Source organism: Nannobrachium achirus (assembly GCF_963921795.1).
Source record: "Nannobrachium achirus genome assembly, chromosome: 20".
Lineage (NCBI taxonomy): Eukaryota > Metazoa > Chordata > Actinopteri > Myctophiformes > Myctophidae > Nannobrachium > Nannobrachium achirus.
The window spans coordinates 14,856,723-14,880,689 of record NC_137827.1 but is presented as its reverse complement, the minus strand read 5'-3'; the positions used below and the strand labels follow the sequence as shown (position 1 = coordinate 14,880,689).

General features: G+C 42.2%; 2 protein-coding genes across 2 annotated transcripts; both read left to right on the top strand.

The window, feature by feature from the left end:
* Positions 1-2,805: 2,805 nt before the first annotated feature.
* olig4 (oligodendrocyte transcription factor 4) lies at positions 2,806-3,528 on the top strand (the record flags this gene model as incomplete). The annotated part of the gene is made up of 1 exon (XM_080750235.1): positions 2,806-3,528. One exon carries the CDS (start codon positions 2,806-2,808, stop codon positions 3,526-3,528), a length of 723 nt encoding a protein of 240 aa, XP_080606361.1.
* A 4,715-nt stretch (positions 3,529-8,243) lies between these two features.
* On the top strand, positions 8,244-17,131 carry bsdc1 (BSD domain containing 1). The gene is made up of 11 exons (XM_080751435.1): positions 8,244-8,269; positions 9,979-10,033; positions 10,188-10,304; positions 11,007-11,174; positions 11,618-11,672; positions 12,094-12,209; positions 12,721-12,789; positions 13,757-13,838; positions 14,168-14,656; positions 15,150-15,253; positions 15,780-17,131. The coding sequence occupies exons 1-11, from the start codon at positions 8,259-8,261 to the stop codon at positions 15,807-15,809; spliced, it is 1,296 nt and encodes a 431-aa protein (XP_080607561.1). The 5' UTR covers positions 8,244-8,258; the 3' UTR covers positions 15,810-17,131.
* Positions 17,132-23,967: the final 6,836 nt, after the last annotated feature.

Genomic DNA, 23,967 nt, shown 5'->3' with positions numbered 1-23,967 from the left:
ACAAGCCAGTGGGCCAATTACTGTACATGAGTTATATTTCGTCATTGTCGGGTGGAAACCTTGTATGTCCAAAACCGTTTGTTTTGTATTTAAACTAGTGGAAACAGCAGATCTACAAGCACACACCGCCTCGCGGTGCGAGGCGTTGTGTGCTTGTAGATCGGCTGTTTTCACTACTTTTGTGCAACAGCCTTGTATGATGAAGCAGGGCTTTGCTTTGCGAAAAAATTTATACATTTGAAACTTGGAGATACAAGGTTTCTGCCCGACAGTGACGATTTACTTTGTTGGCCGCCCAGCCCCCAAAATGGAACGAAGGCCGACATTTTATTTTTATTTTTTTCCTAATGGCCGGCCTGGACCGGCCGTTCGGGAGTTGTCCCGCTTTTCCCAATGGCCAGCACGTCCCTGGGTGTGTGTGTGTGTGTGTGTGTTTCAGTGTTTGTGAGGGGCACACATGCGGTTCACCAGACATCTGTAGAGAGACCCCATGCACAGTTCATAATTTGAGTCCATCAAAGCACCGTGACACAAAACACTGTGGCGATCACAGCAAACACAACTCCCACGGCCAAACCACTTTCTACCAACATCATCAAGTCCCGCACAAAGACGAGACACCCACGGCTGCTGCAGAACCTCTGCTGGGGTTTAGGTAAATATCAACTAGGACGTCCCGCTGTGTACCAGCCAGTGAAAAGCAAACACAGCCTTAGATCATCTGCCAGGAGGATGAAAAGACAACACATTCCCGACCATGCTCCTTCTAAGAAGACACTTTCATCTGAAGTGAATGCAAAATGTTGGCATGATTGTTCACACGCGGGCATTAATCGGCAGCACATTACACAGGGTTCCCAAAACTGATCTACTGTACCTTTTTCTTTCTATCTTTTTTTATTCTGAATGGATTAAAACACTACATTATTGTTATATTCTGCAGCATGCAATGCTCTGTTCACTGGAGGTTTGCAAGGCAGAAGACTGTACTAACAGTGTCCAACACACACTGTATGTAATACAAGATAAATTAAAGTTATATGACCCAAGTAAAAGTGCATAATAAAGTGTAGAAAATGTAAGTCATCTGACAGATGTGCCCCAAAAAACTGATGCATGTAGAGAATTAGCATAGACTCCTGTAGTAATACTGTACATTTCAAGGTTTGAAATGTCATCTTCCCTGTTTACCGAGGTAGGGTATATGAATAGGTTGCAAATAAAATATACAAAATATAAATGCATGGAGGAGAAGAGAAGAGAAGAGAAGAGAAGAGAAGAGAAGAGAAGAGAAGAGAAGAGAAGAGAAGAGAAGAGAGAAGAGAAAGTGCCTGCTATCTCAGCAGCAAGATTAGATCAACAGAAATTCATCTGGACATCAATCCAGGGAGGATTTTATGTCACCAAATGGAAAAGTACTCTGATCCGAGATGAGAGAGATGAGATGAGATGCTATCGTCAAATACTTTCTGTGAGGCCTGTCTGGTATCGTGCCTTGCAGCCCCATTCCACATCAAGAGGACTTTGCAATTAATCTGAATCACCTCAGATGTGTTCTAAAATGATGGTTGGAGCTTACAAAATGCCTCAAATCATGTAATAATATGTTCTATGTCAAAACGAAACCTTCTAGGCTATGTAATTGAAAGAGCAACTGTTATGCCCTATACTGCGGTATGGAAGTAAGGTCATGGTATAGGTCTGACCCCATTTAGGGAGCTTTATGGTCGAATGAGGTCTAATACAATGCTGCTCCTACTGTTTGGTATCCCTTTAAATACCTTCACCCCCTTCCAGTGGCCGTGATGTGATTTCGCAGACTGTTTGGGAGCCAAGTCGTATTTGAATCTAACCTCTTTGTCTCAAACCCGCTGGCTGAATTGTACCTAGTCTGTCATTAACGGCGTCCTTGTCTATGTCTAAGCACCACAGAGGGTGCCTCATACCTTTCTCTCCTCCGTGTCATGGATACCGTATGTAAATAAGCCTGGACGCAAGCCACCTTCTATCTGGGTATTGTGAAAAATACGCTCAGACCACAAAATGACACACCTAACCGTCCAAAAGGTGGCCGCTTTCACTGTCAATTCAATTAAATAATGTATTTTACTAAATGGTATTCCCTCACTAAAGAGTGTGTATGATAAACAGACGTCAGTTCTATATCTTCCATATATCTTCAATAATGCATCTTCCATATGAGGATCATACTGTATTACTCAGTCTAACATGAAAATAACTTCTAAACATTGTTTCACTGGAACACCTCGATCACATACAATATGTTCAAATGTGGAAGATCAACGCAACTTGATTTCAGTCAGATCATTTCCATTTCAAGGCCTTAAACAGTGCTGTTTAACCACCCGTGGGTGTGCTCCTTAACATGTTAATCCACCCCTGCCTGGTTAATGTGTAGGGGTGGAACAGTTTGGGGGGGGGGGGGGGGGGGGGGGTACGATGGGGGTTGTAGAGCTGGGGGTGGGAGAGGAGTGGTGAAAGTGTGTCCCTTCTGCAATTGGCTGTGGCCCTAAGTGTCTCATTATGCGCCGTATTGTTCCTTTGTTGGCCCGGGGGGTATAAATACACCCAGCAGGCCTGGTGAGGGGGGACACTTGAATCAGAGCCTCTCCTGGAAACAGTCTCTCTCATCACCCGACACAAGACCAGCAAAGCTCAGACACCAGTGAGAGTGTGAGAACATCGACTTCAGGGGATCGAGGCCTTCTGCATTCACAAGCCAAGACCTCGTCAATTTTATTCCATTTTAGATTTTTTTTGTGTGACTTATATCTCTGACTGAAGATGGATTCCGACAATAGCTCCAACTGCAGCCGCTCTTCATCTCCAGACCTGATTGTGGACGACTCCGTCGGAGGGTTCTTCACCAACAAGATGTTCCAGAACTACTGCCACGAGCAGGGCATAGAGGCCGTCCACCACTCCGTCGGAGGCGGCAAGATGAAGAGCGGCTCCGATCCCGAGGAGGGGGGGCAGGACCTGAGGCTGAAGGTCAACAGCCGGGAGAGGAAGAGAATGCACGACCTGAACCAGGCCATGGACGGCCTGAGAGAGGTCATGCCCTACGCCCAGGGGCCCTCCGTCCGCAAGCTCTCCAAGATCTCCACCCTGCTGCTGGCCCGCAACTACATCCTCATGCTGTCCACCTCCCTGGACGAGATGAAGAAGCTGGTGGGTGACGTTTACGGAGGCAGCGCCGCTGCGGCCCAGAGCCGGTCTGCTGCGGCGGCGGCCCACTCCCGCATGGCCCCCGTTCCTCCTCCCGCGCCCCACATCTCGCTGCATCCTCTGGCCCACTCGCTGCACTCCCTGGTGGGCAGCACGGCCTCCTCCCTGCAGCACCCCTCGGCGCCGGCTCCCCACTCGCCCCCGTCGGCCGGCTTCCTCGGGTTCCACGCGCCTCCGATCCACCACCTGAGCAGCTCCTACAGGCACTTCCCTGGCATGCCCTGTCCCTGCGCTCTGTGCCAGCCTCTGCCCACCACCACAGCCACCCTGCACAGGTGAGCAGGAGACTCTTTGAGAACTGACAACCGGCTGTTTGGAGCAGGGAGCAGGACGTCTCTGAAATTGTACAAATGGACGCAGACTGTCCAAGAAGACCTAAATGAACTGATCAAACTCTGGCAGGAGCCAGGGCCTGTAGATACTGTACATACTGTATGTTTCTTATCATGTAAACCGCTGCTATTTTTGATAAATAATATTCTTTTTGCTTTTATAACATTGAACATTTTTAAATGCACTGGGGCTTTATCGGGATAAAGATTGTTGCTTCTAATTTATCAGATATCTGTTGTGGTGAAACGGTGTCTAAAATGAGGAACCGCTGTGTCCTATTGTGCAGGTTTTCTATTTTCCTAAATTAAATTTTGTTATAATGAATATTTTGTTTCTGTTCCTTCTTTCTTTGGGTAAAAAAAACTAACATCAGCTTATTCGAGAGTTGGGGTGTAGTTTTCAATGAATTAAATAGGATTAACAACTTATTTTATACTCACATTGTGTGACGGAGCACTTGCCAAAAAAAATAACAGATCTACTAGCCAACAACGTGCGATCTGTTCTTTTTGGCAAGTGGCACCATCAAACTATGCTATAACAATTATATTTTTATAAATTACGCTTAAGTAGGAGAGAGGTATAGCTATTGAAAGAGTGGAGGCTAGACTCCCTTGGCTAGACCCAGTGGGGTGTATTGGTGTATGGAAGAGAGTGGAGGAGGTAGGAGGAGAGATAGATGGAGGGAGGGAGGACATGGGGAGGAGGAGGGCATTTAGGAGAGAGGGGTATTGGTTGCTAACCCACTTTGGAGAGTCCTTCCTCTCAAAGAGGAACAGAAGGGCCAGACAATGCACTTGCACATGTGGCGTTTGAGAGCTCGAGGGACCATCCATCTTCACCTCAACAGGGTGTAGGAGATGAAAGGATGACACAGGCGCCGGCACGGCGCGTCACTTTTGTCTGACACAGACGAGAGAGGGACAGAGCCACAGTCCTCCTCTCATCTCTTGGCGCAGGGCATTTGTCCCTGTCCAATAATAACAAAAAAAATATGGCTGTATTGGTATTAAGAAATGGATATGGTTAATGCCCAGACAATCTCAATAGGCCTCCGGTTAGAGCTGTACAATATTGGAGTTATGTGTGAGAAAAGAAACGGGTTCAAACTAAATATCAAACATATGATCGCAAACATTGCACTCATAAGTTGTCGCATTTATATTGAACACCAGGCGCTCCAATAAAAAAAACATTCAAATTTGAACCCCAATCTCTCCAATAAAAACATTCGAATTGAATCATAGGTGTAATCAATGATCAATTAAATAAACTGCAAGCACAGTCATTATGGAAGTTGACTGCCATGAGCATAGCCTATAGTCAAACAGCAAAACAATGGCTGGCCCTCACTTAGCAACAAATCAAGCGTGTAAAATACATGCTTTTTCCTCCCACGGGCTGACAGATGAGCTGGAGATGAGGGGTAGAAATTAAGAGATGTAACTCTCTTTGGCTCCTGCCTCCCTCCCACCCCCTTCCTCCTCATCCTGTGAGCCCTCAATGGGTGGAGGACAATGGGACACAAAGGCCGAGGGAGGCCAAGCTCTCGTGCCTGGAACACAGACCTCCTCCATTCAATCTACATTTCATCATGGTAACAAGCGCTGTCGGGCCAGAAGCCCTGACACTCCGCTCGCCACAAAGGCGGTTAGCTCTAATTTATGAGGCTATTGAAACTGTAAAGGGCCCCTGTCACTGCTGGGGGACTGTCAGCTGTGGGATGTCCCAGTGGGGGGAGGCAGCTGCCAGCCAGCCCGGGCCAGGCGACGGAGCTTCTGTCGTGGGGAACCAGTGCTGCCGCGTCACCTGGTACCCGGTCTCCCCCCCTCGAGTCCCGACACTGAGACCCGGGTGTCCTCCCACAAGGTCCCCCCACCCCATTTTATTTGGGCACAGGTGGGAATGGGAAGCAGAACACATTGTGGGGATTAGTGGGGGATCTGTCTCCCTTTGCTCTAGGTGGATAATTAGGGACATTGACTTGTGCAAAAGCTGGTGTTTCCTGATCGACACCAGATGGTGTTAACCCACAGTGTGGCGTGGCAGGCAGAGGGTGTGTGAATGTCTGGGTGTGAGGGGGGGGTAATGGATATGAATCTTAAATCATACAATATGGACAGTGCCTCTGTGAACAACATAAGATAACCTGCAATGCCAACACTGGCTTTAACCACTTACTAAGCCCTGTATACTTTATTCTATTTGTTGAATCCAACACATCGTTGCGTTGAGAGCATAGACATAATCAATTTTCAAATTTATTCTTGGTATACATTAGCCAGACTATTAAAGGCTTTTTAATTTTTCCACAAGCAGTGCCTTGGTCTCATCCCCTTTTTTTACAGCAATTTTCACTATTTGTAAAAATGTTTGCACATAATTGTGTCATATTTTAACCAAATCTTTGACTATAATGACATGCGCAAAATAGGGCCGCTAGGTTTAAAGTGATTGGGACTTTAGCGCTTTTCATAATAAATTAGAGGTAAATAGCCGCCCTACAATGCTTGTGGAATATATTATGTTTCATAGTACTGTTTTCAAACAAAAGGACAGTCAGTCAGACAACATAGGAGGCTTGTGTTTCTACAGCATACCCTTTTCAGACTATATATCCTCCTCGGACAAAACCAGGCATCAAATTATGTTATTACAAACTGTTCAGCTTGACCTCACATCAGAGATTCAAGCACAAAAACGAAAAAAAGAAAGGCACTAAAACTGTGTAAACAGTCTGGGACCGCTAAATCCTCTCTTGAATATTAGCTAGTCTAATGGTCCCACTGAACGCTGACAGATGGATAGGTTAACTGATTCTGATGCTAATCAATAGAGGGGTGCGTGTTCATCTTGGCTCAGCAGAGTGTGCATCGACAGAGTTAATTAGGCCACTGAAAGACCCAATTAAAGGGATTGAGGGCCCGGACAGGGCAGACATATTGCAGAACATACGCACACATTGTGCAGAGTCTGGATGCAGGGGAACTTCAATTAAGTGAGGACACTCATCCAGAAGCTTGCTGTCTGACCTTTTTTCCCCCCCCTTTCTCATTTTTACTCAGGGGTGTCGCACCAAATTCTGGGCCCTGGGTACTTTAACTATTGGAAAATAGCAGATCTACAAGCTCACTGCGAGCTTGTAGATCTGCTATTTTTTGAAAGATCCTGAAATTTGTGCAAGTCTTTGAATATTTCAAATCCTTCTAAGTTTTTCTTTTGAAAAACCTATGTTTCTATGTCAATGGTGCTCAAACCTTTTCATGTGAAGGACCCCCAAAATGATATGTACCGTATTTGGCCACGGACCCCCCATCTCAAAATATTTAGTTCCAGGGACCTCCCAGAAGCAAAATTTGAGTTACAAATGTTCACTTAAGAAATACCTAATTTATATTCAAAGATTTACACACATTTTCACGACTTTTCAAAAATAGCAGATCTACAAGCTCGTAGGGCGGCACTCGGTGCCACGCTGTGAGCTTGTATATCTGCAATTTTTTCAATAGCTAAAGTATAAAATAATTACCTTGGGCACTAGTAACTCAGTCCCACTCCCCCCCCTTGTGACGCCCCTGTTTACACTTGCTTCTCTTCGCCCCAAAATGTGGACAATGACAGGGCACAGATGGGAGAGAGTCAGCACATAATTCATAGGCGTTCACACAGTCACACACAGGTAGCCTACGCACACAGAATTACAACCAATCATTGGGGTCTAGTGAGTCTGTAGTGATTCAGATTGGAACTGCTTGGCACTGATTACAAAACCAGTAAGACTCCCTAATCGGGAGATAAGCGACCGTGACGTTGCAGATACAAATTTTAGAAGGCAATCGTAGCCAATCAGGAGGGAATATGGGAAATGGGACAGATCCATGTTGATGACATGACTGTAGAGATACTGTGTACCGCTTTGCGTGATTTTAGGGCAAAATCTGTAGGAGCAGTGTCCAAAAATATGTTTTGCAAAGATTGGCCTGATGGTGGCCTGATGAGGGCCATGTGAGAAATCAGGGGTGGAGGTTGTGATTTGCCAGCCAAGGAGTGTGTGTGCAAAGTTTGGCATGGATAGGGGCAACAGTGCTGGAGATAAGAGTATATGGGCAAAAGTGTGACGTTACGTTACGGACAGACGGACAGCCGGTGGATTACAGAATAAAGGCAGTAGCACACAGTCGGTTTAAATTGGATACTGTCAATTTCATATCCATGTGGATGGAATTAAAGGCTGAATACGTTTTAGATAATAAGCCTATCTTTGTAGGCAAACCAAGCAGGTTACCACAGTCTGCACAGACATACCGGTATATATATATATATATATATATATATATATATATATATATATATATATATAAACACACACACACACACACACACACACACACACACACACACCCCTCCTAATAAATTACATGTAATGTCAAATTATTATTGTTAATGCCTAGATGGGTTATTCCTTTTGGATGGAATCTTTCAAGCTATGGTGATGATGATGATGATCACTGCCTGCCCTGCTGGGGTTAGTTTAAAATAATAATGATTGGATCCATGAAGCAATACTCATGCCAACAGGAGGGCGGCAGTAATGCGCGGAGCGCTCCTGGCCCGCCCTTAAACCTCTACAGAAGAAGAAGGAGTAAACATTGTCATGATGATGTCATCGTCTGAAGATGGCTGAAGGGTGAGAGCGAAGTCGCACCAATACTTTTATGTTTTTGTTATTTAACGCTTTAGTTACGAACGTTATGTGACGGCGTGCGCTGCCTGCGTTCCTTATGCGCTCGCAGCTCTGGTTTATGCGGGCTTTTATCCGTTGTTTGAACGATGTCACGTCAAAAAGATCTGCAAATCATTTCAGGAAGTCCTCCTGGTTTGTTTACCAAAACACTGCACCAGCTGCAGGCTGCGTTTAGCACGTTAGCTTAGCGTCCACTGTCTGGACGCGATCACTGACTGGATCTATTCTAAAGCCTCTTATAATAAATGGAATATGGAATATATGGAATATAATAAATATCTGACGTTCAACTGCATCGCTATCTAAACGTGTATGACACTGGTGGCATTTAGCTGTAGTTAACAATACATGTTTAGCCAACTTAGCTTACTCCTGCCTAGCATAGTAGTTGACGTTAGGTTAAAATTGCTTTGTCAACAACTGAACGAGATGACATGTCAATGCCATTTATCGTTTATTTATGCAGGTGTAAATCCTATGGAGATAAATAAACCATGTTTTAAATGGAGACAGTGTTCGAATACATGAATAAAATACATGATTGTTGTATAATGTGTATGTATTTTAGCCGCAAGCAACACTTGGATGCTATGACTCAAGAGTTGCAAACCCCTTGACAGTCCTATCTGACTGCATTAAAACGACTTTAAACATACAAACTGTTAACCCATTTAGGCCTGACCTAAGTTTTCTGGAAAAAAAAAAATATTATTCAAAAATTACAAAAACAAAAATGCTGCTACATACTGTACATGTACTGTACTACACACAAATGTGTATAAAGTTTTATTGACAGATAGGTCATAACATGTCTATGGTGGATTTTTATAAATTAAAAAAACTGTTACAGTTACAAAGAGGATAACCCAAGCTTTCCGTATGCTTCTAGTTGTTTATCAGAGACTAGGATGATTGGGCTGTCAAGGTTGCAGATCAGATAGCAAGTTGCTCCATTTAGTTGTTTTTATCTTGATGTTTTCTTTAATTTGTTGCTAATGTCGAAGCAACCTAATAATCTGCCTAATCATGTACATGGGATGTACTGTAATGAATACAGTCTTGCATCTGCATGAAATGAAGCTAGGCTGTTGCACAGAAAATTAAAAAGACATTAGAAATAGGTGTAGAACTCACACTTATGTCAACTTAAAAAATCATTGAAGCCACCAGCGGGGAATAATAAATACATGATCTGGTTCCACCACCATAGTCCATCTCAGTGGTTCTATGGGGAGGGCTGTTTCCAGGTGGTCCCCAAAATAAGAAAAATATTGCTATTGCTTGCTTCACAAATCAGTTCCTTACATACATTGCCTATTAGTAAATAACCTCGCTGTTTCACTGGGGAGTGTAAACAGACCTGCACTGCATGACGTAACTTCTCTTAATCGCAGCACTTCCGTCAAATTCGAGAACTTCCGCTAAGCGCCAAGACAACGCACATCGCAGGTCTTGCCCTGCGTGTTTGATAATAGCTGATCTACAAGCTCACAATGGGTCAAGCGTTAGATCTGCTATTTGCTGCATGCTATAAAAGAACACTGGTCTAGCATTCTGTCATGTGTTTTAAGTGGGAACTTGTTTCACAGTACTTTCAATTCCATTTGTTGTTGGAATAATAACTGGAATATTTAATTCTCTTCCAATCTTAGAGAAGGCTGGTGGGGCGGCTGGCTTCAGCAAAGCTTCCAGGTTGTCAAAGACAAGGTAAGCGCCCCATTAATACAGTTGCCAAAGTCTGTAACGACCTAATCTTTTTAACAAGCCGACCATACTCCAGAGAATATTCTCGCCACTGTACTGAATACATAACAACATTAACCTGCTGCCTTCTGTCTTCAATGTGCACCTTCTTTCCCAGTCATCTGAGGCCTTTGAGTTCATAAAGCGAGACCTGACCGAGTTCAGCAATGTGGTACAACATGATACCGCTTGCTCCATCGTGGCTACAGCCAGCGCCGTCAGAAACAAACTTGCGGTAATTTTACCTTTTTTTTGTATGCTTTATTTCAGATAGATCAGGGTAGGGAGACAGAGAACCAAGGACAGAGAGAGAGGAGAGACAACAACACGAGGGTGGGATTCGATTCCGGGGCAATGTGCTCACTAGGAGTACATGGCCTGTGCACTAGCTGGCAGAGTCTCCTGGCACAAACGGTAATTTACATCTTTAATCTGAGGCACTGTTCTAAGATCTTTGTTTCAGCAACCTGTTTATTCCCTGAAGTAGTATGGAAGGAGCAAGTTGTCTCCCAATTTGATTTGATGATCTTTTTTAGCTTGAACGAATTAAAACATTGAACAGAAAATTGCATACATCAACACAAAAAGCCCAAGAGTTTGCAGAGAGAAGCAAAAGCTTATTTTGTCCGGCACCCTTCTTACTCGTCATAACATTACAATACACTGTAAAATAGTAGGTTCTTAAAAAAAACTATTCACCCTAAAGAAATTACAGAAATCATAACAAAAGTTAAAAAAAAAGACAAACTGTCCACACGTTTGAATGAGTGACTGCTTATACTTGAACTGTGTATTATTGAAAACGTATTTTTATCAATGGTCTTTAAAAGAATGATGATTATCTAGTAATAACAAAAAATAAGGCTAATTGAGAGTAGCTGGGTTATTATTTGCATTAATGTTAATGTTCTGCATGTCATTCTACAATGTATTTCAGGTGGAGGGTTCCTCGGAAACCACAGAGAAGGTCAAGAAGGGCCTTTCCAGTTTCTTAGGGGTGATTACAGACACGCTCGCCCCGCCCCCTGATAAAACCATAGACTGTGATGTCATCACGCTGGTGGCGACTCCGGCGGGCACCACAGAGATCTACGACAGCACCAAGGTGGGCACCAGTCTTATCTGAAGTAACCTAGAACCAAGGGTTCCCGAGCCATGTTCAGAAGACCATCTCCTGGACACGATGCTAGTATATTACATACCAAGCAGGGAGGAATTGGGACACCATCTTCATAGTATTTCGTATGACTTGGCCGGGGAAATCCCATCTGTAATGTGGGCTATTAACTTGGGAGTTTAGAGAAGTGTATATTGTAATAATGTACCGAGTGGAAAGTCTCAACAAAATCGGTGTTCACATTTCTTCCGTTTCGGTGGTTGTTTCTCATTCTTTCCTATTTAATGAAGGAAAGGATAAGCTTAACAGCTAAAGCCATGTTTTGAACAACCAACATTTGACCTTGGAATGATTTTGACAGAACTGTTAAATGTGATCATATGATGCATCTCAAACAAATAACCACAGCAAATCATATGCCTCCCCTCCAGGCTCGTCTGTACAGTCTACAGGCCGACCCTGCTACATACTGCAATGAACCTGACGGTAAGAGACATCACAGGGGCTAACTTGTGACTCTACAACTAGTGTAAGAGGGTAGAACAATCACCTATTAACGATCTGATTCCCTTTTACGATTTCTATATTTTTAAAAATATATATCTAGATATATTTTTTTGTGTACAAATGGAGCTATCCATTCATAAACACTAGAGTCACCATCCTTGACGTTTTTATAAGCAAATGTATTCAATATATTTTAGCTATGAAAGCTATGAACATTTCCTCAAATGCTTATGCTCGATTGCTTGACACCACTCTGTATTTAGGTAAAGAAAACCCATCTGCTGGAAGATAGAAAATGCGAAATGTCGAAGCACCAAATACAAAGCTGAAGCTTACCTAGTTTCTCCATATTCTCTTCTGTGTCGAGCTTGAGTTTTCATCTGTAGTGGTTTGTCTCCAGGTCCCCTGGAGCAGTTTGACAACTGGCTGTCCAGCTTCAGCTTGGAGGAGAAGAAAGGAGAAGTATCAGAGCTTCTGGTCAACAGTCCATCAATACGAGCCCTCTACACTAAAATGGTACAAGCTGTTGCCAAGCAGGCCTGTCACAATTATTACATAATAATCTAATCGCAATGATTTGACATAATCGCAAATATTGTCATAATAGTCATAATCGTTTGTGTTAATGTTCATATATATTCAAACATTTTCAAAAAAGTGGAAATAGCAGGTCTACAAGCTCACAACTTGATGTGTTGTGAGCTTGTAGATCGGCTATTTCCACTATCAATGTTATTTTTTAAGTATAAAGTTGTCAAATATGTCAGTAGTTTCTTTGTATATTTTTATTTAGGTTATCTGCCATGTGCAACTTCAAAGCCTAAAAGCCAAACAGAAATGTAATTGTCAACGACAAAAACACAATTAAATCCTTAATCGCAATTATTTGAGTGACAATTAATCGACATGTAAGATGTCATAATCGTGAAAGCCCTAACAAGCTGTTGCCGAGCTGTACACGATACATGAATGGAATACCTCAGTTTTGGAACCGATAATTGATCTCTGTTTCGCTTCATACACACAGGTACCAGCAGCTGTAGCTCATTCAGAATTCTGGCAGAGGTATTTCTACAAAGTCTTTCAGTTGGAGCAGGTATACAGACATTTTTTCCCCTTGCCTTTGAGATTTCTCAAGTAGTACCTCGCATGTGTCAGCTTTTCAAGACTTAATCTTATGTGCTGCCCAATTAAGAGCTAAGTTAGGAAGCATTATGAAGTTGTTGTGCAAGAATCGTGATGTAACCTCACTGTTCCTGGTGTTACACTACATACCAGAACACCTGGTTTCTTTTTGCATCCACTTATCAGTTTCCACAAGACTAGTCTTTAGTTATGCTAACAGTATATTCAAGATTCAGTAACTTGATCATCCTGTTTTAACTCCAAATGAACACTCCCAAACTGGAACGAACTCTGTGTTGCAGTTGGAACTGCAGACTCCCTCGTAATCTTCTGCCGTAATCTGAAGACTTCAGACTCCACCTTAGCCCATAGCACTTGCTGTAGCACTTGCTCTAGTCTTGACTAGTTATGCAAAGGTTAAAATGTATTTAGATAGCATGTTTTGTTCATTTGTTAATCTGGCATCCTATAGTATAGTTTCAAAGTAAGATTATTTAGGTTGTGATATACCATTTAGAGTAGACTAATGAAGTTAAGTTCTTGGTTTACCTATTATCCTAGATTACTATTTCTATGCGTTTGATATATTCTTCTCGTTTACCTTGCTTACTGTAAACCACCCTGGATTAAGAGCGTCTGCTAATTGACTAACTGTATATTGTAATGCAATTACTCTTCTTAGAAACACTGACTTCCGTTGTCACATAGCAGTTACTTCTGATAACCAGAGCCCCCTCCCTCAAAGCCAAGTGGCCCCATCCTAATCGTGTAATTATTTAATATATTTTCATGTAGATGGTTAAAACAGCTAAAAGAACTTGGGGCGCGCCGTGGCCAACAGTGCTACCTAATTTAAAGTCTCAACCTGTAGATGCCAGTGCCAGGGTGTAGTTTATTTTTACCGCCACATGAGTTGTTTTGTGTTATCTGCCCACCAGGAGGAGGCGAGGAGAGTGGCCCTGAAGCAGCGAGCAGAGCAGAGTCATACGGAAACCCTGGGCTGGGAGGAGGAAGATGAGGGTAAGCTTTATACTCTTTTAGGATGAGGAATTATGGGGCGCCCGCTGGCCTACTGGTCTGGGCACATAGCACTTAGGCATTGCCACATAGGCATGGATGTCTGGCGCTGGCGCCGGTTCGATTCCCGATCCGGACTACCTTTGCTGCATGTCACTCCCCGTCTCTCCCCCCATTTCCTGTCAGTCTACTGTCCTATCAATAAAGGCATAAAAGCCCCAAAACAAATCTTTAAAAAGAAAGATGAAGAATTATACTTTTTTTCCAGCGATGGTATGCAGCCTGTTAACTCCATCATAACCAACTCTCTGTTGTATCAATGTTTACTCCAGATGACTTCCTGGGAGCCACGTCTCCATCCCGCCTCGACTTTACGCCTCCGCTGGACGACACCGCTGCCCTGCTGTCCCCGGCCTCCAGAGTTCCCACGACGGTGACCGCGCTGAGCCCTGTGCTGTCTCCAAGCGGAGACGGCGCCCACTCCGTCAGCAGCGACAGCGTCAGTCTGCCGACACAGGTGGAGCTTCTGCCAGGGCCCGCGGTCACCGAGCTGGACGACAAGATGACAGAAGCCAGCCTGGAGGACACCACTGACAACGCACAGGACCACCAGAGGCCTGCAAAAGGTCCTGAGGCTGAGGTAGAAACAGCGGCCCAGCTGGAGGTTGCCGTTGGTGGGGTGTCGGCTGCTTCGAATGTCCCTGTCCCCACCGCCAACCCCAGACCTGATACAGCAAAGGAAGAAGGCCCACAGGACCTAAGAGTGTTCGAACTCAACTCTGACAGCGGGAAGTCTACACCCTCAAACAACGGAAAGAAAGGTACGATGCAGGGCACCAGTGGGTGATTCGGGCGAGCACATCAGCCATGTGGACTTAGCGTCCATGGTTTGATTCTAGTGTATGTGTTTATATAGTATATAATGTTAAAGCAGTAGTTAATCCCCAAAATGACTTTTTATATTGATTACTCATGCCATGGAGACTTGTGTTCAATAATATTTACTTTTTTGTCGCATTCCTAAGACAATAATTTGATTATTGACTAGAGCACATGTCGCTTACTCTGAACATGCATTTATTAAGTCACTCTCGATAAAAGTATCTTCTAAATGACTTACAGTATATGAGTTGAGAGTTGATGTTTGTTTTTAGTTTTCAGTTGACTTGATCAATGTCTTATTTTTGTCTATTGAGAGACTGAATCGCAAAACATCAGGTTTAGTCACACTGTCAACAATCAGAATGTTTAACAGATGCGAGGTCACAGTCTGTGTGTGTTCTTATCTTGTCCTCTCCTGTAACCCCCCTCCAGGTTCCAGTACTGATGTGAGTGAAGACTGGGAGAAAGACTTTGATCTGGATATGACAGAAGAAGAAGTCCAAATGGCACTATCTACAGTAGAAGCTTCTGGAGAGGTGGGTCCTACGATGGTTCATATTATAACTACACTCACGCGGAACCGAGTTTAAAGTGCAGAACATGATTTAGAAGTAGAACCAGCTTGCGGATGTTTATAGTCTCATTTTATTGATCATGTGACAATATTTCTATCCATAATGGATATATATATATTGTCACTGTCTGGCCAAAACCTCTTAACTCAATTTTTTATGTTTTAGATTTTTTTGGGCATAAATCAGGGCTATTGAACACCCTTTACATCTGTGTGTTGGTTAAAAAAAATATTGAACCAATGAAAAGTAGTAAAAAGCCCTTCGGTCAAAACCTCCTAACTCCAATGTCCTTTTCCATTTTCCTGAAAATGAACATTTTAGAGTTGGGAGGTTTTGGCCCAACAGCAGAGATATATGAATTGACCTGAAGAAGAATGCCATCAGTAAAGAAATGTCCTAAATAGTTTTTTTTTACCGTCCACCTAAATATGAAACACAATTGACTACCATAAATTAAACATACCATTCTCTCTTTTCTTCTTCACAGCTGGATGAGGACTGGGAGAACTGGGACTGAGAGCCGCTGAAGCGCCACGTTTCTGTCCCACCATTAAAAGCTAGTTCTCGGCAGGCGAACCATGCTTAACGTGTTTTAACTCTTTGTCCACGCTGTCACCATGTCACGATTGTCCGTATAGGGGAACGTCCGGCGGGATTTGGACCATTATTGCTGAACCTGTTGGGCACAATAGCAACAGGGAGACCAAGGCAGTGAGCTTTAGACGGCACCGTTTAGCTGTCGGGTTAGCGCCGCAAATAGGTCGCTGGCTAACAACTTTGTTCTCTTGGTTGTTTTCTCGAGTAAATTCAGACTTTTAAGAGAGCATATATGACACTAGTATAGACAGAGGTCGGTAATCGTTTTGGCTAAAGAGCTAAAGCCTGATTTATACTTGGTTGCACGCCGTTGTAGCGCGCCGAAAACGCACCGAATGCGATCTTGTAGATCGGCTATTTTCGGCATGCAACATCAGCACGCAACTTAAGTATAACAGGGCTTTAAGAGGATGCCCATTGGATTAGTCCGAATGTGAATGGTTTCACCACAGCAGGGAAGGGAGTGGTTGTACTCTGTTTTTTTTCTTCTTTTATGCCATTCAATACATGATGTATGATGATGATTCAAGTGTAATTCAGAGTTGGGGAAAGAAGTTTTCCTTCAGGCTGCAGAATAGCCATAAACTGTAACGCTGCTTTATAAGATGAAATCTCACCAGTGGAATTTATTTCCTTTTCTTCTGGACTTATGATTCAACTCTTTATGTACCGTTTATTCCCCCTCTGTGATTGGATAGTCTTTATCTTATGAGAGTATTCAAAATGGAAAAAAGGTATATATACATCTATATATTTTTTTGGGCGTTCATATGGTTTTATTCATGCTTTTCATTTTGTATTCACTACAGACCAGACTGGATACATGGCCTTGTAAAGCCTGATAATTTATACTATGTCACACAACATTGATTGCTGACAATACAATTGGTCCTCTTTGGCGAGCACCGCCGTCTTGCAATGAATCATAAATCAGGCTTAGAACACAGTAACGTGGTAATCCAAATGTTTGCCATTTTGTTATTAATGATCCGATTCAAAACACCTTTAATTTTGTACATACAGTCTTTGTCGCTCTGTTAATTATTCCACTTTTTCCCCACGCCGTGTGATACTAAATATTACAGGCTACAAATGACATTTATTTTCTGTCAACATTCAGATGTTTACATCTATTAGTCTGTTGTCTGTTATTCTCATTGGAAGGGGAGAGGGGACTCATGTATTGTCAATCATTTGAGCAAGAAGTCACTCGTGACTTAAATAAAAGAGAATGCAAACAAACTGATGCCATGGTGTCTTGAGTTCAGAATGGAGTGGTAGATTTCGTGTTGATATACTCCATACCATTCACACTGAGAACTATACAGTAACTGCAACCGTGGCAAATGTCATTTTTACATAATTATTTTGATAGTAAGACCCAATTATTGAATGTCTACAATACAGGTTTTCCTCTGAATATGTAGCCTATGACACTGATTGACTATGACACATTAGGAGTCCACTAGAACAGGACCTTTTAGACCTTTCAAGGACCCCCAGAGTTACAGACCTACCTTCAACTTCAAGGAACCATGAAGGTCCCTTGTTGACCACTGTACTATACAGTATATTAGGGCTTGCTGCTCTGTTTTTCTGGGAATATTATCCGTTAATTTGTATGTCCATGGCAAAAATTTAATTTGGACAAAAAAATCCACCTCAAGCCAGCATGGTGATGACCCACAAGGTGTCAGTGAGCAACACCAGCAGACCAACTGTGTAATCAAGCAGTGCACCAAGCAAGCCAAATGACAATGGAAGCACACTTTATTCTATAGTATAACTGATTTAAAGTAAACAAAGAGCATTACATTAGTAGGCTAAAGGTTTCTTGCACTTCTGTGATCATAATGTATGATCATATTACACAACTGCCTCTCCAATGAGTAAGAATAAGAAGTATGGGGTATTGAAGGAGACATGCATGACAGCGCCAGTAATTTAAAGATAGAATCATATACTTTGATGGTACATCGTCGCCATCTGCCGGCCAATTTATACGCAGCAACAACAACAACGCCGCATGTGAACCTATAACTATGGTGAACCTAGAGGCCAAAATAAGTGGAATGTAACAGGTCAGCGTTTTTTATTTTGGGAACTTGAACTTGCCAAAGTGCTACTACTTAACAGGCCAACACATAAACATAAAAACCAACAGTCTAATTTAGAAAATGAGCTTGTAGATCGGGTAGCCTATTTAATGGGTTTAAATGTAGGCCTGGTTTAAGTGGAACATTTAATGTTTAGTAATACTCTACAAAGTAACAAAAGTTTTCAAATAAATAGGCCTATAGCGGAGTAAAAGTATAATATTTGTCTCTGATATGTAGTGGCGTAGAAGTGAAATTGGCCTACAAATACCTCAAGAATATTATAGTTAATATATTACTTAGTTACTCTGCACCACTGGTCACACACACACACAGCTTGAGTTAACAGCAATGGCCGACCTGACCGACAATAAGAAGTCAATTTCGGAGTGGCGACATGTCGGAATGGAGAGAGCCTCCCATTCAGAGTATACACTAATACACTAATGTCGGAATATTTCCAGTGTGGTCGTCGAGACCTATAAGCACATATGCCTAGCTACTACTTACCTATACTGTTCTGTCTTTCTGGAGGAGTGCTGAATGCAGGAATGTCAATAAAAACAGACGGAAACAAGTCAACCAATCAATTAGTAGGCTACTGGCTACCACCTGTGCTGACAGATGGCAAAGCAAACAAATACGTTTGAGAGATAACTTTTAGACCAAAAAAGGAAGACATAAGTAAAGGTGTATTGTAAATACAAGTAGGCCGCCTATACGTGCAGTTTGACACATAGAATTTAGGATTTTAAACAATAAATTAATTGGTGAATGAAGGAGCGTTTAGAGTAGCCTATCTTGAACGTCTCAGCTGGTCTCAGCACCTAGCGACGGTCTGCTCTATCAACAGCAGGTGGCACTGTTGCTTCATTTTTAGACGTGTTTTACACGATGGAACAGCCGCTCCTTTCTTGATGTGACAGCGTTGACCATCATACATCTTCCATCCATCCATCCATCCTTCCATCTTTCCAGATAACCCTTTTTTCTTTTCCTTTTTTTTTTCTTTTTCTTTTTTTTACCGTGCTACTCCTCCCAAAGTTTTGGTGGTACGCAATGGGGCACATGTCAAATGGACCGGCTTCATTGAGACACGTAGGGGTGCATTTTGCTGAGAGGCTACCTTATGTAGATTAATTTAGTCAATTCAGTCAATTCTCCATTGACTTTAATAAAAAAAAAACACACATTTATGGAGTGTGAGCTGTGTGACACACTAACACGCACGCACACACACACACACACACACACACACACACACACACACACACACACACACACACACACACACACACACACACTCACTCACACCACCAGTGAAGCTAATCTTTCCAGCGAAAAGATGACTTCTAAAGTAATAAATAAAACTAGAAAAATATTGTTCCTTCGAAACAATTGTGGGCTCGCTTCAAGCCAGAAAACAATGGCTATAAAAGTACAAAATGTCAAGATCGCAGGCAGTGCTCTCTTTGACGTTACTGACGTCAAAGATTGGTCCATTTTGTTCCAAAAATGTGTTGTGCAAAAGTTGACCCGCTGGTGGCGCTATAACAGGCCAATGTGAGAAGGTTGGTATCTGTTCCTTGACCTATTGGGAATGTGCTTGCAAGATTTCACGCACATCCCAGGCTGTGTTCATGATTTGAGGTGTTTTTGGCTTTGGACACTTTATCGCTGCTTGCAGCTATATTTATTATTATTATTTTATAATTTTTTTGTGTGCACTTCATAGGCATGTTAGATAAAGGTCCTTAGATTGTGTGTAGAATGTTTCATGCAAATTGCAAAAAAAATCCTAGAATAAAAACGGGTTTAAGCGTTTTACAAACTGCTCAAAATTATATAGCGCCCCCCTTTGGCCATTTGGGGTAAGATTGGTTTCAGTGATATTTGAACTAACCCTCTACACTATTTTGTCATGAAAATGTGACTTTGCTTGTATGTTTTAGAGGCAGAAGAATAATTTGCATAAAAATGCAATATTGTTTGAATTATTTAAAAAAGCATGTTTCAATGTTAAAGAAATCCGATCTGACAGATCTTTAGATATCGGTCCAAAGTTCACGTAAAAAAAGTTTTGTGCACGTGACGCGAAAATTCCAGAATAAAAGCGGGTTTACGCGTTTTACAAACTGCTCAAAGTGGCGGAAAATCGAAGGGCGGAGCTTACTTAACAACGACACAGATGTCTTCCGCTTGAGTCAAAGCACGCGTGTAACAAGTTGCATGTCTTCAAACGAAACGAGTCATGACTTATGCCCGTTTGAAGTTTGAATTTTCAGACGCTTCGTATAGCGCCCCCCTTTGGCCGATTGGAATAAAATTGGTTTCAGTGATACCTTGACTAACCCTCTACATCTTTGCCAAATGCCATGAACGTGTAACTTTGCATGTATGATTTAGAGGCCGAAGAATAATTTGCATAAAACCGCAATATTGATAGAATTATTAAAAAATTATATTTCACTTTAAAAGAAATCCGCCGAGATTAGTTTGACCGTATTGGTCCAAAGTTCATGTGAAAAAAGTTTTGTGCGCGTATCGAAAAAAACCCAGGAGGAGATAGATTTTTACTGTTTTTCATATAATTCCGAATTGTGGGAGACCTAAAGGTCAGAGGTCAAAAGTTAGAGGGTAAAAGTTGTTCGGCATGAGGAGACGCATAAGTGTATACAGGTTTCATGGCTGTACCTAAAACACAGCATGAGCTATACCTGTTCAAAGTTCGCACTTTCGAAGGCTTCCTACAGCGCCACCATTTGGCCGATTGCTATAAAAAATAATAGCACACTTCGCCACTGTAAACTGAACACATTGATGTTTTTATTTTCATTTTCTCACTAAGTATGTAGGAGTAGAAAGGAACCGAAGTTTTTTGATACTTGCACTGACTGCCTGCCTAGTATAGAAATAATGACAATATCTAAAGTGTGCTCGCCTTATAGGCGAGCCCACAATCAACCAACGAACTCGTTTCCTACAGAGGATCGTCCCACTGGTTTTGATTGATTGATTGAAGACTTTATTAGAAGTTTGCATAGGAAAAGGTACAGTTTCATGACGGTACAGTTCACTGGTACAAGGTCTACTAAAAGGAGATCCATGAAAAGACTAAGCTTATTTCCACTGGAAACCATTGAAGTAGGCTATCTCATATAACATTGAATGACAGACAAATAGAACACAGTACTATGCAGTAGCCTAGATATGTAAAGAAAAACAAAAAAAAAAGACAGTAAGTCTAAAACAAACAGTATATACAAAGAAGGGGCAGGGGAGGGTAGGGTTGGGCTAGGTTCATTTTTTACCAGTTGCGAACGGCTGCTGCCTGTAAGTGGTTTTTCAGGGCAATTTTAAAGGATGCTAGTGATCCACACTCCTTTATGGCCTTCGGTAAGGCTTTCCACATTTTGGTGGTATAGCAGAAAAAAGAGTTTGACCCTTTGTTGGTTTTGACTCTGGGTTGAAAGTGATCTGTGGCGCTGCCTCTGGTGTTGTAATTATGGACATCCTTAATGTTTATAAAGTAGGCCTATTTTGAAAGGTACTTGGGTATCATAGTGGTGTAGTGTATCTTGTACACCAGGCCCATTGCAAGTTGCTGTACTCTGTCATCTACTCTGAGCCACCCCACTCTTAACTGGTGAGTAGCGGTGAGGTGAGTCTGATAGGGAAGGATAAGCAGGACCCTAATTAGTTTATTTTGGGCTGTTTGGAGTTTAGTTTTCAGGGCTTGTGGTGCGTCACGATACCATACGTGGACTCCGTAGTCAAAGAGGGGCTGGATTATTGCACCAGCTATGGTCTTCAGTGTGTTGAAATTGACCATCGGGGCGATCCTCTGTAGGAAACGAGTTCGTTGGTTGATTTTATTTATTACTTTAGAAGTCATCTTTTCACTGGAAAGATTAGCTTCAAGGATGCATCCTAAGTAAGAGATTTCGTTTTTTCGTGTTATGACTAGGGATGGTCCGATCAGGTTTTTTGGAACCGATCAGCGAGCACCGATCACAAACGTTTGATCACCCGATACCGATCAATCACCGATCCGATCAAGTTATTATTTATATTTTCTAAATGTTAATGTTTTAACTTTAATTCATTCATTCACTCATGAATTCATTTATATGTTTGCCTTATAGTTATTTACCAGCATTACTATGTATTTATTATCATAGCAGTAACTAATTATTCCTTCAGCACTGTGGAAATCAATACCCCAAAATGGCCTCAAGTGGGCATACTGAACGGCTGGTTGATCGGTGCACCGATCCGATCGGATCGGTGAATTTACCTTTTGATCTAAACCACCGATTATCGCCGATCACGCTTTGATCGGCCCGATCCGATCCATTGCCGATTGATCGGTAACATCTCTAGTTATGACCTTGTCACCCACTTTGATTGTGAAGTTTTCGGTCAATTTCAACACACCGAAGACCATAGCTGGTGCAATAATCCAGCCCCTCTTTGACTACGGAGTCCACGTATGGTATCGTGACGCCCCACAAGCCCTGAAAACAAAACTCCAAACAGCCCAAAATAAACTAATTAGGGTCCTGCTTAACCTTCCCTATCAGACTCACCTCACCTAAGAGTGGGGTGGCTCAGAGTAGATGACAGAGTATACAGCAACTTGCAATGGGCCTGGTGTAGCTACAAGATACACTACACCACTATGATACCCAAGTAGACCTACCTGTCAAAATCTTTATAAACATTAAGGATGTCCATAATTACAACACCAGAGGCAGCGCCACAGATCACTTTCAACCCAGAGTCAAAACCAACAAAGGGTCAAACTCTTTTTTTTTTCTTTTTTTTTTCTGCTATAGCCTACCACCAAAATGTGGAAAGCCTTACCGAAGGCCATAAAGGAGTGTGGATCACTAACATCCTTTAAAATTGCCCTGAAAAACCACTTACAGGCAGCAGCCTTCGCAACTGGTAAAACAAACTAACCTAGCCCAACCCTACCCTCCCCTGCCCCTTCTTTGTATACTTACTGTTTGTTTTGAATTACTGTTTTCCTTTTTTTTTTGTTCTCTCATTTTTATTTTTATTTACATATCTACTGCATAGTACTGTGTTCTATTCGTCTGTCATTCAATGTTATATGAGATACTTTAATGGTTTCCTGTGGAAATAAGCTTAGTCTTTTCATGGATCTCCTTTTATAGTCCAGTAAAAATAAAGCTGAGGTTGGAAAAAATTGTGTTATTTCGTTTTTCAACTGATTCTGACAGGAAATTAGGTCTACTAGCCAGGATAAAAAATATACCATAATCTGCTCACTGCAAATACCCACAGTGGCCAAATCAAGTTGGGCTCCCATCGACTTTCTATACAGGAGGAAAATACCCAGAAAAAAAATCTGCTTTAAGTAGGATGTGAGGGGTCTAACTAGGGGTTTGTCATGATGCTGAATCCATTGCAAGCATTTGTTTTGCACAAAAAACATTCATTGGCCCCAGAAAACGCCCACAAAACTGATGAAAAGTGATGACTCATCACTTTTCATCACTAAACCATCATTTTCTGGGGCCATTTTTAGCCCAAGGAATGTTTTTTCTGCAAAACAAATGCTTGCAATGGATTCAGCATCATGACAAACCCCTAGTTAGACCCCTCACATCCTACTTAAAGCAGATTTTTTTCTGGGTATTTTCCTCCTGTATAGAAAGTCGATGGGAGCCCAACTTGATTTGGCCACTGTGGGTATTTGCAGTGAGCAGATTATGGTAGATTTTTTTATCCTGGCTAGTAGACCTAATTTCCTGTCAGAATCAGTTTAGAAACTAAATAACACAATTTTTTCCAACCTGAGTGGATTGTTTTCCTAGAATTACTAGACTATTTAGTAGACCTTATACAACTGTACCGTCATGAAACTGTACCTTTTCCTATGCAAACTTCTAATGAAGTCTTCAATCAATCAATCAATCAGTGCAAAATAATCTCTCTCTCTCTCTCTCTCTC

Bases quoted from the DNA above. Each gene is read 5' to 3' on its own strand.
- bsdc1 (XM_080751435.1), top strand. The intron at 12,210-12,720 runs GTACAAGCTGTT...TCATACACACAG, and splicing joins GAGCCCTCTACACTAAAATG to GTACCAGCAGCTGTAGCTCA. The intron at 13,839-14,167 runs GTAAGCTTTATA...TGTTTACTCCAG, and splicing joins CTGGGAGGAGGAAGATGAGG to ATGACTTCCTGGGAGCCACG.